The sequence below is a fragment of the Elephas maximus genome, chromosome 7 (assembly GCF_024166365.1).
Source record: "Elephas maximus indicus isolate mEleMax1 chromosome 7, mEleMax1 primary haplotype, whole genome shotgun sequence".
NCBI classification, from domain to species: Eukaryota; Metazoa; Chordata; class Mammalia; order Proboscidea; family Elephantidae; genus Elephas; species Elephas maximus.
The window spans coordinates 26705043-26717235 of NC_064825.1; the positions used below are offsets into that span (position 1 = coordinate 26705043).

Here is a 12193-nt window from a genome sequence, read left to right on the forward strand (position 1 = left end):
AGGTCCTAATGCAAGTATTTCATGTCTTGGGGATTTTGCTGCTTTTTGCCTAGAATTTCATTCCTGTTCTCACACACAGCCTAATGAACTGTCCTCTTTCCATCCAGGCTAGAGTCAAGCCTCAGGCCCTCTGCCATGCCTTCTCCAGACACCCACCTGGCCCCAGGCCCTGTTCTTACAGACTTCCAGCGAAGTGCTTCATCCCCACTGCTTCTCTCTGTATCCTACTCCAGACTGTGAACAGCTCCCTTGGCAGGACCTTGTTTGCTTTTATAACTTCAGTACCCCACCTGGAGCAGGGTGTGTTCAGTGAATGAGCATGTTCAAGGAAGTATAGAAGGAATGGAGGCCAAGGGTAACCGAGAAGCTGGGCTTGCTGGAGTCTATAGAGAATGAATAATTGCTAGAAAAGTCAGCCATCTCAAGGACAGCCATAGTAGGGGCTCTCTCAGTCCAAGCAGAAGAATGTGGGCAAGGCCCTGTTGTGTGGGAAGCTGTGGCGCTTCAGGCACTGGAAGGTTCAAGAGGGCCATAAGCTGCCCAGTGCATTACAGACGTGAAGTGAAGGCAGTGTCAACACCACCTCTCTAGCTCTGCGTCTCACCCTTGAGGACGTGGCACTGCCTGAGAAGCACTTTCTATCTCCAAGCAAACAGTGACAGTGACTTTTTTTTTTGTAAGTTAAATCATCTGACCCAACTATCCCATTCCTCTAAGGGGAAAACAAAACCAAGACAATCATTAATGAAGGTCAAAGGATTTGACAAAAGTCATATTGAAAGCGGTAAAGCCAGATTAGAACTCAGGTTTACAAAATTCCAGACCAGGGGAGGGAGGATTAAAACAGGAAAAGCCAGAAAGCATTTTAGGCAGCTGCTTCAATCTTTGTACCCAAAGTAGAGATGATGGTCTGAGTGGCCCCCATCCCTTATTCTGGCCTTGGGTCTTTCGTATGGTGCATCACTATTGAAAAAAACAGTGTTGAACATATTCTTGTCAGAGATGTTGTGTGGATGTAAGGAGAGGGCCCTGAAGTTAATAATTGTTAGGTAAGTAATAACCAACTGGCCCCATTGTTGTACAGCTTGGCTCCCTGCACACAGAGCTAGGACAGAGGGGGCCACACAGAGAGAAAAGGTCAACTGCCGTTTTATTGGAGGCACCATCATAGGACAGGTGGCCAGGGCTGCCCCATCAGCTCTGCCACAGAAAAGGACAGGCATGCACTGGACGAGAAGGTCCCTGAGTCCCACGTCTGCACCCGCCACCATTCTTAAAATCAGGAGAAAGCAGAGCCCCTTGGAAATCCAGCCCCTAGCTGCCTCTCCAGCACAGTAAGGCAGAAGAGAGCAGGAGTGGGGCCTAAGATGGAACATGTAAGGTTCAGGCACCAGCTCCTGCAGCCCCGATGTCCTCTCTCCATCCCCAGCCTGTGCTGCCCCTTCTAAGGAGTGGCTTGCGGAAGGGGCGGCCAGGGCCTGGCCCACAGCTGGTGGAAGCGCATGCGTGTGCGTGTGCGTGTGCGTGGGAAACGGGGATCTCAGGAATGGAATGACAAGAACAGAGACAAGACCAGGAGGGGGCAGGAGAGTTCCCAGGACCGGGCAGGGCTGGCGAAGAGGCGGGCCACAGCCACATTGGGGTTGCCCTGAGCCGGCTCAAACCACTTCTGCATACACCGTCCACTGCTGCGGCGCTCAGGGCTTGCCTTGTAGGAGTTGCTCCAAATCTTGTCACACAGGTCAGCCGGGGTGGGGAAGTAATCGGGGAAAGGGAGGCAGTGAGCCCCTGCAGGGCAGCGGACCTTCCCTGCGGAAGATAGAGGCCTGCACAATTTCCCTCCTACCACCACCACCACTACTCCCACACCCCCAGCATTTGCCCGTGGAAGGAAAGGGGGGTTTACACCTGCCCCCAGGTAGGAGACCTCCCAGGGGCCGCTTCATTCCCCTGGCCCTGTTGGGCACACTCACCCCGTCTCCAGTCCCAGCCGCCCTGCCAGTTGGATTTGCATGTGTACGACGAGCGGCAGTCATCCCACCACTGCTCACAGTCCTCCCAGCACAGCGGCACGCCCACGATGCCCTCTTCCTGCCCACGCGGGTCCACCTGGGTCCAGGCACAGAAACAGGCAAGAACATTAATAGCAGCAGTTTGAAGGCTATTAGTAGCTACAGTGGTACTTGTGCCATGTACCATCTGTACATTACCTCTTACCAACACAGTCTATAAAGTACTGTTATTTTACAAATGAGAACAATGAAGGCTAGAGGTTAGTTTGTGCCAGATCACGCAGCTAATAAATATAAGAGATGGAATTTGCACTCAGGTCCATTCAACTCCACCAAGCCACCACAGGTGACAGTCCTTCATCCTATTGTTCCCATTGGCCTAGTCTCTCCCACTGGCCTCTCCAGGGCTGAAGTAGCTTCCTCTTCACCCTTTTTCCACCTGGGGGCCTCTAACTCTGCTCTGTCCACAGGGGGACAGCACCTCCTGCTCCTACTAGCTTTCTGGAGACACCAGCATAAGATGGGCGGGGTACTCAGCCTCTTAGTAACAGGCATTGCACTCATCTTCTTCCTGTCCACCATCTTGCCTTCCCACCTGTTGAATCCAAGGCCCCAGGTTTGGGGAGCACTCGTAGAAGCAGAAGGCCTGGATGAAGTGCTTCTGACAGCTGGGGGTCAGCAGCCCACAATGAGTCAAGCTGAAGTTGTAGAGCAGGGACATGTCCAGGTGGGCCTCCCAGCTCGTGTTGGCTGTGCAGCAGGCATTGTCCTTCCAGGGAGTGCACTGAAGGTGGGGGAAGAAGCAAAGGGCTGAGTGTCTAGGGCACAAGGGGGCAGAATAAAAATGTCTCTTAGGAGAGGACCAGGGCTGGTGGGATCCCTTTAAGCCAGCAGCCCCCTATCCTGATTGTCAAGTTATTGCTGTTGTCAAGTTATTGCTGTTGTTAGGTGCCGTGGAGTCAATTCTGACTCATAGTGACCCTATATGACAGAGTAGACCTACCCCACGGGGTTTCCTAGGCTGTAATCTTTATGGGAATAGATTGCTACGTCTTCCTCCCACTGAGCAGCTGGTTGGGTTCGAATTACCAACCTTTCAGTTAGCAGCTGAGCACTTAACTGTTGTGCCACCAGGGCTCCTTTGATTGTTGGAGGAGCCCTGATGATTTGACAGTGTTCACACCAAAGGGCAGAAGGCGCCCTGCACGCTGACCTCTCTGCCACAGGCTGCTGCTGTCGCCTAGAAGCAAGACTTCCAGGGTTTCAGCTCTTGAGAGGTGGTGGAGGCCTTTGGAGGGAAGCAGGTAGAGAGAGGCAGCCCAGCGAGACCCAGGGAATCTGGGATTGCATTGGTGGGAGGGTACCTGCACCTGAGAAAGACTCAGACTAAAATCTTGCTCACCCTACAACTCCTTCTTGATCTCTGTTAATTGCCTTCAGGAGCTTGAGGGAGGGGTCACTTCAGAAATACGTTTTCCCAGGGCCTGCTGGTAGGAGGGAGGACAAGGTTTGTTTTCATCTATGCTGAACCAACAATGAGCTTCTGGCATCACCATTGGAGCCAGCTCCCTGTGTGGCTGGAACAGCTCAGAGATGGAACTTTAATTTTTTTTGTGCTTTAAGTGAAAGTTTGCAAATCAAGTCGGACTCTCATTCAAAAATTTATAAACACCTTGCTATACTCTTGCTCTCCCCCTAATGAGACAGCACACTCGTCCCTCCACTCTCATCAGAGATGGAACTTTAAATCACTGGACTTAATGGTCAGCAAGGGTCATTCAAGGCAGATTAACCAGTAAGCAAGGTATCCATGGCTTAATTGCGTTTACTTACTAATCTGTAGTGAATAATTTCACATGGGTTTCACATCTTTTATGTGGTAAAGAACTTACAACAGATTAGTAAGTAAGTACAAGTAAGCCTGTGCATACCTTGCTTATTGGGTAATCAGTCTCTGATCATAGTCTCTCTCTAGTTGCCTTTGCCCAAATCCCAACTTAAGGAACCAGACAAGCCTGGGTTGATGGGGGTTCAGAGATCATCGTGGCCTTTGTGTCCCCCTCTCACCCTTAGGCCAGGTCTGACCTCGTACCTCCTCGTAGAGCTTGTCTTCTGGGCTGGGCTCTGTCTTGTGGTGTTTGGTGTTCATGCAGACATTGAGCAGCTTGTCCTGAGACCACGTAGTTGTGACCGTCCACATCCCTAGCAGGAGCCGCCACCACCATGCCATGGCCTGCTGCAGACGGGAGACCTGCTCTGCTCACAAAATGGGGAGGACACCCCTGTCCCCCTCCCTCCACCATACCAGGCACTGAGGAGGGAGCATAGGGTCAAGGTTTCCTCAAGTGATGGTGACACCAGTTACCCCTAGACCTGAGGCACATCACAGAAGGTCAGGCTGGGATAGAATAAACCTTAGACACTTCACCCTCAACCATTGTATAGATGCATAAACTGAAGTCCAGAGAGGGGAAAAGATGAGCCCTAAGGTGACAGTCAGGGGTAGAAAGGTTCACAGCCTTCACTGGAAAAATTTTTCCCAGCCCTTTTTTCTCTGGGAGGCAGCCTTTTTAACTCAGTGATATAAACCAGTTGCGATGGACTCGATCCTGCCTCATGGTGATCCCATGTGTGTCAGAGGAGAACTGCACTCCATAGCCTTTTCAATGGCTGATTACTCCAAAAGTAGATCACCAGGCCTTTCCAAGGCACCTCTGGCTGGACTTGAACCTCCAACCTTTCAGTTAGCAGCCGAGCATGTTAACCATTTGCACCACCTGGGGACTCCACTTAGTGATATATGGGCTGAGGATTCAGAGCTTTGGTCCTGGCCAGCAATGAACCTCAAAATGGTGGCCAAGTAACCAAACAAATGCCTTGTAATCAGATTCTCCAGGGTCCAAAGGCTGTGACTTGGTAGCATGACAAACCCAGTCCTGCCCCACCAAGTGCTAACCTTAATTCCAGCCCCTCTAAGCAGTCCAAGCAAGACCTACAGCTCCTTGGAGAAGCTTGTCCTTTCCCAGTTCCTAGGCCTTCTAGCCAGTCCTTTCCACTATAGAAATCGTTCCTCTTCCACCAGCTTCATCCCATCTCAAATCCATCTAAGCATGAGGCTAGATCCCCACGTTCCCAGCCACCTTGCTGGCATCTCAGAGCCAGGGAGTATGGCCAGGCCTGAGTCAGAGAGAGGAGTCTTCCACTTCCAAAGCCCAATCCCATCACAGGAATGGGGAGGACAGCCTTTCACTTGGTGTTTATTTGAGCTCTGTGTTTCCAACCTTGTTCTGGATGGTGATGGTAATGACAGGGAATACAAACAGAGACCTCCTTCCCCCCTTCCTCCTTCCCCCTCCCCCCAGAAGAGGGCAGAATCGAGGAACCATGCCTCAAAAACCCAGGCCCCAGGAGGACACTATCTTTTAAAAGGCAACTAGGGAACAGGCTCCTTCAGCCTTCACTGACCTTGGGGACCCATGGCTGTCCCAGTTCTCCAGTCCTTGAGGGAGCCTGCAGTGGACCCAGCATAGTGAAACTGAAAATCCTAGGCCTAGCTTAGGTTTTTCTAGACCCCCGGGCTCCACCTTCAGAGCCCATTCTCAAGTCTAAATCTATGGTCACTCTCTGTCCACAGCACAAGTTACAAGGGCATAAACAGCTATGGAGTATTTTTAAAGAATCAAGTACATTAGTCTTGGACCAAAGAGGGAAGGTGCTTTCCGTGCTCCCTCCATACTCACTTTCAGAGCAGTGAATGCTTCAGGTGCTCCCTCCCACGCCAGAGACTTGGAGACTTAGGAGAATTACCCTGTCCTGCCCATTTATTACCCAAACCTGTTTTTATTACCCAACCCTGTTACTACTAGGCCCAGGTGCAGAGCAGAACTCTAGGCGGCTCCATTAAACAGGATCTGTCTTACCCAAGAGTGTGGCCTCTTGTAGATGGGACAGGGTGGATTCTCAACGAGTTTGCTTCCTCAGAGAAATAGAGACTCCGTAATGGTTAAGATTCTGGATTCTTCCATCAGTTACTAAGCTCAGCTTTCAGCTTTGGTACTCACTAGCTGGATGACTTTGGGAAAATTACTTAAACTCTCTAAACATCAGTTCGACCATCTGTAAAAATGGTTAGTACAATGGGGTTGTTGGGAAGAAGGAGTTAGAGTTGTTGTTGTTAGGTTCTGAAGAAAGATGTGGCAGTCTGCTTCCATAAAGATTTACAGCCATGGAAACCCTATGGGGCAGTTCTACTTTGTCCTATAAGGTCACTATGAGTCAGAATCAACTTGACGGCAGTGGGTGGGTTGTTAGGTGCCATAGAGTCGATTTCAACACATAGTGTCCCCATGTGACAGAGTAGAACTGCCCCATAGGGTTTTCTTGACTATAATCTTTATGACAGCAGATCACTAGGTCTTTCTCCCATGGAGCCAGTAGGTGGATTCGAACTGCCGACCTTTTGGTTAGCAGCTGAGCACTTAACCTGAGCAGGGCTCCTGGTGCATGAAAAAGACTTAGTGTGGTGTCTGGCACAGAGCAAGCACTCAGTAAGTCTTACCAGTTTAAATTCGTATTCTTTTATTTTCTGGAGCCTCTCTCTGCCCAGCCCTGCAGCTGTCCTTGCCCCTTCATCAGCTCAGTTACTTGGGGTGGGCCATACAGTGGTTTGAGTAACAGCACCCTCCTCGGCTCACAGGAGCAAAGCTTCCTGCTGGAGAGCAGACCCACCAGTACACAGCAGCACAGAAGATGAAGTATGTGGCCTTGAAGATCCAAGAATTTAAATGCATGACCAAAGCCAAAACAAACAAACAAAAAAAGACCCTCTGCAACCCACAGAACAGCCTCCTTAGCATAATGCCTCAAGAGCAGGAACGCTGTCCCGTGAAATATTCTACAAGCACTCTCAGCAGTAATAATCATGAAAATATCCTTGTCCACTAAAGAGAGTCTGTGAAACTTGGAGAGGACTCTTAGGAGAGTCCCGAAGACATGAAAACACTGGAAAAGGAGCCCCTTGCTTTGCCTGTTTCTTGTAACAAGCTTCCCCTCCAAAATAGGAATAGCCGAAGCCACTGGAGTTTTGCTAATAACATGTAGGAAATGAGAACAGAGTTGAAAAGCATTTTTTAACAGAAGAAAATGAAACAAATATATTGTGTTATTCAACTGCTTAGCTGACCTGCAAAGCATATAATAATCATCATGTTGGAAAATGACATTTCCCACTCCTTGCTAATCACAGCCACTATGTACTGAGTACTTCCAAGGGCCAGACACAGGGGTGATGCTGTGTATACACAGTCTCGCTTATTCCTTACAATGACTGCACAGTGATCAACCTCCCTATTTAACTATGAGGAAACTGAGGCTCAGCTAGCAAGTCGCAAAGCTAGAATCTGAGTGCAGTTATTGTTAGCTGCCATTGAGTTGGCCCCCAACTCATGGAACCCCATGTACAATAGAATGAAATGCTGCCAGGTCCTGTACCATACCCATGTGTCTTAGTTATCCAGTGCTGCTCTAACAGAAATACCACAAGTGGATGGCTTTAGCAAAGAGGAATTTATTTTCTTACAGTAAATTAGCCTAAAAGTCCAAATTCAGAGTGTCAGCTCCAGGGGAAGGCTTCTCTGTTGGCTCTGGAGGACGGTTCTTGACCTCAATCTTCCCCTGGTCAAGGAGCCTCTCACGTGCAGGGACCCCAGGTCCAAAGGACGCGCTCTACTCCTGGTGCTGCTTTCTTGGTGGTATGAGGTCCCCAAATCTCTCCTTGCTTCCCTTTCCTTTTATCTCTCTTGAGCGATAAAAGGTGGTGCAGGCCACACCCCAGGGAAACCCCTTTACATTGGATCAGGGAGGTAACCTGAGTAAGGGTGGTGTTACAATCCCACCCTAATCCTTTTAGCCACAGGTAGAGATTATGATTTATAACACATAGGAAAATCACAAAATGGAGGAAAACCACACATGGCCTAACCAGCTGACATATATTTTGGGGGGACAAAATTCAATCCATTACACCATGATTGCTTGCCGGGAGGACCATTTGATCCATAAGATTTTTATTGGCTAATTTTTGGAAATAGATCATCAGACCTTTCTTCCTCATTTGTCTTAGTCTGGAATCTCTGCTGAAACCTGTTCGGCATCATAGCAACATGCAAGTCTTCACAGGCAGATGGGTACATTGGCTGGGAGTTGAACCAGGGTGTTCCACGTGGAAGGCGAGAATTCTACCATTGAACCACTGGTGCCTCAAGAACCCAAGTATACCTGATTCCGTATCTGATGCTCTTATGGACCAGGTGATGGAGACATCTCCAGTACTGAAAGAGTAGGGGCTGTCTGGGTCTCAAACGAAATATTTTTTTTTTTTTTTAAGTTAAATCCCATAATTAGATTGTGTGTGTGTGTGTGTGTGTGTGTTGGGGCTGGGTGTTATGGATTGGATTGTGTCCCCAAAAATGTGTGTCAACTTGGCTACGCCATGATTCCCAGTACTGTGTATTTGTCCACCATTTTGTGATCTGATGTGATTATCCTATGTGTTGTAAATGCTAACCTCTATGATGTCAATGAGGCAGGATTAGAGGCAGTTATATTAATGAGGCAGGACTTAACCTATAGGATTAAGTTGTATCTTGAGTCAATCTCTCTTGAGATATAAAAGAGAGACGTGAACAAAGAGGAGGGGGCCCTCCTACTACCAGGAATGAAGAACCAGGAGGGCAGTGGGTCCATTGGACCCAGAGTCCCTGCACAGGAAAGCTCCTAGACCAGGGGTAAGATTGATGACAAGGACCTTCCCCCAGAGCCGACAGAGAGAGAAAGACTTCCCCTGGAGCTAGTGCCCTGAATTCGGACTTATAGCCCCCTAGACTGTGAGAGAATAAATTTCTCTTTGTTAAAGCCATCCACTTGTGGTAGTTATACAACAGTGAGTGTTGGCATTATTCACAAAGTGATGGCTACAAACCCAGCCTCCCATATCCCTGTCTAAAGTAGAGCTTGAGGTTCCCTCTTCAGGGTCAGGCACCAGTGGTAATGGAGTTTCTGTAGCATGGGTCTCTTCACCTGGGTGTCTACTTGGCAGGGGTAGAAACAGGTTCTCATGTTCTGTTCAAACCCCCACAAATATTCAAGAAGCTCTAAGGAATGAAGAGGCTTGAGATTTTAGTTTTAATGTTAAGTTTAAGGTGGCTGTGGATGTGGCAGGGACAGAAATCCAGAAATGAATCACAAAAGTCATTACTGAGATGGAGCACTGGTCCTCTGGTACAAGGTTGAAGGTGGCTTCATATGGAGAGAAGAAGGATGAGGAGGGACTTGCTAATGGTCTCCAGAACAAGGCTGTCAGAAATGAGCTAAAATTGTAGCAAGCACAGGTGCCGATGAAAGGAAGGAGGGAGAGAGGAAGAGAGGAAGGAATTACCAAGTTGCCTTTCAGAGAGCAGGTGGTCAGCCAGCATCTGCTCCCCAGAGAGGCAGTTTACAGCCCTTGAAGAGACCTTGTTTTTTTGCCTTATTGTTACTGAATCTTCCAAAGAAGTCTATTTTCTGCCTGGAAGCTGATAAACCAAAGCTGGCTGTAGATGAAACCATTTGAAGCAGCTGATCCAAAACAATTTTATTCTTACAGAACAAAAACAGAACACTTAAATTGCCAAGAGAAGCAGTCCAACAACATTCAGAGCGTTCTGAGAGGACAGCGAGGAGTGCAGGAGCAGGGAATGGAGCAGGCTAGTGTGTTGCCTCTTTGGCTGGGGGGCTGGTGTCTCATGTCCAGACTGAGCTCTGATTTGGCGCTACAGGAGATGCGGCGTAGTAGTGACTGACTCCCATCCCCAGGCTTCCATCATACATGAGGTCACCCAAAGCGCTGAAGCTCACTGAGTTCAAGAACAGGCTCAAAGAGCACAGAACTTGTGTCAAGACTGACATCAGAGGCCAGCTGGAGGAGACACTGGTAAAGCTGGTTCTTAGTGGCTCTTACGAGTCCTTCTCACCAAGAAATCTATTGACCATCCTTGCCTAAACTCTTCATCGGTTTGCATCTAGGGCAGGTATCCCTAGGTATCTTATCCTTCCCTCTTCCTTCCCTGTACATCCATTCAATCACCAAAGCTCCCATGGCTTCCTGTACTTCTGTTTAACATTACTTATTACAGAATATTGTAATCTTCTGTATATTTGCTTGCCCCCCCCCCCACCCTTTAGACTCTGAGTTCCTTGAGGGTGAGGAACTTGTTTATCTTTGTGTTACTAGCCCCTAGCACAGTTTACATAGAAGAGCCTGTAAATGTTTGAATGACTTAACTTTCTAAATATCTCTTCAATTCAAATTCTGTTACCCCTTTTTCTATCCCTACGATCTGGGTCATGATTATCTCTTGCCTTAATTCCTGCAACAACCCCATAACTTCCCCCTTCCAAATCTTTATTCAAGCAGCAGCCAGAATGATCTGTTCCCCACCCCCAGCATTTTGTTATGAAAATTCTCAAAATACAGAGAGTTGAAAGAATTTTACAATGAACATCCATATGCCTACTACCTAGATTCTACCATTATTACCATTTTACTGTATTTTCTTTGTCACATATCTAGCCATTTATCCATCCCTTTATCCATCTGGAAACCCTGGTGGCGTGTGATTAAGAGCTACGACTGCTAACCAAAAGGTCTGCAGTTCAAATCCCCCAGGCTCTTCTTGGAAACCCTGTGGGGCAGTTCTACTCTGTCCTATAGAGCCACTGTGAGTCGGAATCAACTCAACGCCAACAGGTATTTTTTATCTACCCACCAATCCATCTTTTTAAAAATGCATTTCAAAGTAAATTACAGACCCAAGCATATTTCCCTCTAAATAATTCAAATATCCATATCATTAATGAGAATTCTATATTCGTTTAGTTTTTTTTTTTCAGAATGGTCTTTTTAAAATGTAAAGATGGTTACCATATTCCTGTGTTTAAAACACTTCTGGACCTTAAGATAAGGTCCCAAATCCTTAACATGGCACACAGGACCTTTTTTTTTTTCTTTTTGTGGTGAAAATGCGTACAACAAAACTTTTGCTAGCACAACTTCCATATTTAAAGTCAATGGCATTGATTACGTTTTTCATGTTGTGCCACCATTATCGCTTTCCTTTTCCAAAATATTCCACCATCATTAACGTAAACTCAATGCCCCCCAAACAAAATATTCTTCTTTCCCCCCCACCCTCCCACCCCAGTAACTGTTAGTAATCTTTAGTTTCTATATACTCGTTTCATATAAATGAGATCATACAGTATTTGTCCTTTTGCGACTAACTTACAATGTTTTCAGGGTTCATCCATGTTGGAGCACACATGTGGATTCATTTCCCTTTACGGCTGCATAATATTCCATTGTATGGATATACTGTATTTTGTTTATCCAGTCATCTATTGATGGACATTCTGGTTGTTTCCACCTTTTTGCTGGTGTGAATAGTGCTGCACTGAACACAAGGCCTTTTTCAGTCTTCGTCCTATTTACTTTTCTTAATCTGTTGTCCTTTCTCTCATCTATACTCTAGGCACTTGTTTACCATGCTGGTCTGCAAGTGCCCTGCTCCCTTACATATGGCTCCCTCTGCCAGGGCTTTTCTCTCATAGCTTACCCTTTGCATCTAGCTAGCTCCTATTTACCCCTCAGCTCTCTGAAGGGCTAGTTTCTCCTCAGGGAAGCTTGCCTTGGTACTCCAGGGACTGGCTAGATGTCCCTTAGTGTCTTGTGCTTACCGTTGTCAGTGCACTTACCACCCGACATTGTGCATGCCTGCTTCCAGGCTTGTCCCCACCTCTCGACTGTAAGCAGTTTGGGGATAGACACGGTAATGTTCACAGTGTTAAGACAGTGGTTGGCCCAGAGTAGATATCCAATCAATGTTTGTTGAGTAAAAGAGGAAGAATACCTGGAAAAAAAAAATGCATTTCTTAAAGACATTGTTTTAATACAGACATTTCCCTAGTTTAACCTGACTTGCCCTTCTCTTCTCCCTTTCCCTTTCCCCCTTCCTTCCTTTTCCCCTTTTTCTTCCAGTCACTTGTCCTATTCTCCCCTCTCCTTCTCCGTTGTAGTTTAAACTGACCTCTTCTATTTCCCCTCCCTCCCCTCCCCTCCCCTCCCCTCCCCTCCCCTCCCCTCCCCT

General features: G+C 47.6%; 1 protein-coding gene across 1 annotated transcript; it reads right to left on the reverse strand.

The window, feature by feature from the left end:
• Nucleotides 1-1540: 1540 nt before the first annotated feature.
• Nucleotides 1541-5790, reverse strand: IZUMO1R (IZUMO1 receptor, JUNO). Its single transcript, XM_049889541.1, has 5 exons — nt 5753-5790; nt 4105-4245; nt 2608-2796; nt 1974-2109; nt 1541-1809 (listed from the first exon to the last, which is right to left on the reverse strand). Exons 2-5 carry the CDS (start codon nt 4240-4242, stop codon nt 1541-1543), a joined length of 732 nt encoding a protein of 243 aa, XP_049745498.1. The 5' UTR covers nt 4243-4245; nt 5753-5790.
• Between the last annotated feature and the right edge of the window lie 6403 nt (nt 5791-12193).

What these genes read in the sequence shown, in the direction of transcription:
- IZUMO1R (XM_049889541.1), bottom strand. Translation starts at nt 4,242, where the DNA reads ATGGCATGGTGGTGGCGGCTCCTGCTAGGGATGTGGACGGTCACAACT. An exon ending in TGGGGCCTTGGATTCAACAG is followed by an intron (nt 2,110 to 2,607) that starts GTGGGAAGGCAA and finishes GCCTGGACCCAG; the next exon opens with GTGGACCCGCGTGGGCAGGA. An exon ending in CGGCTGGGACTGGAGACGGG is followed by an intron (nt 1,810 to 1,973) that starts GTGAGTGTGCCC and finishes TATCTTCCGCAG; the next exon opens with GGAAGGTCCGCTGCCCTGCA.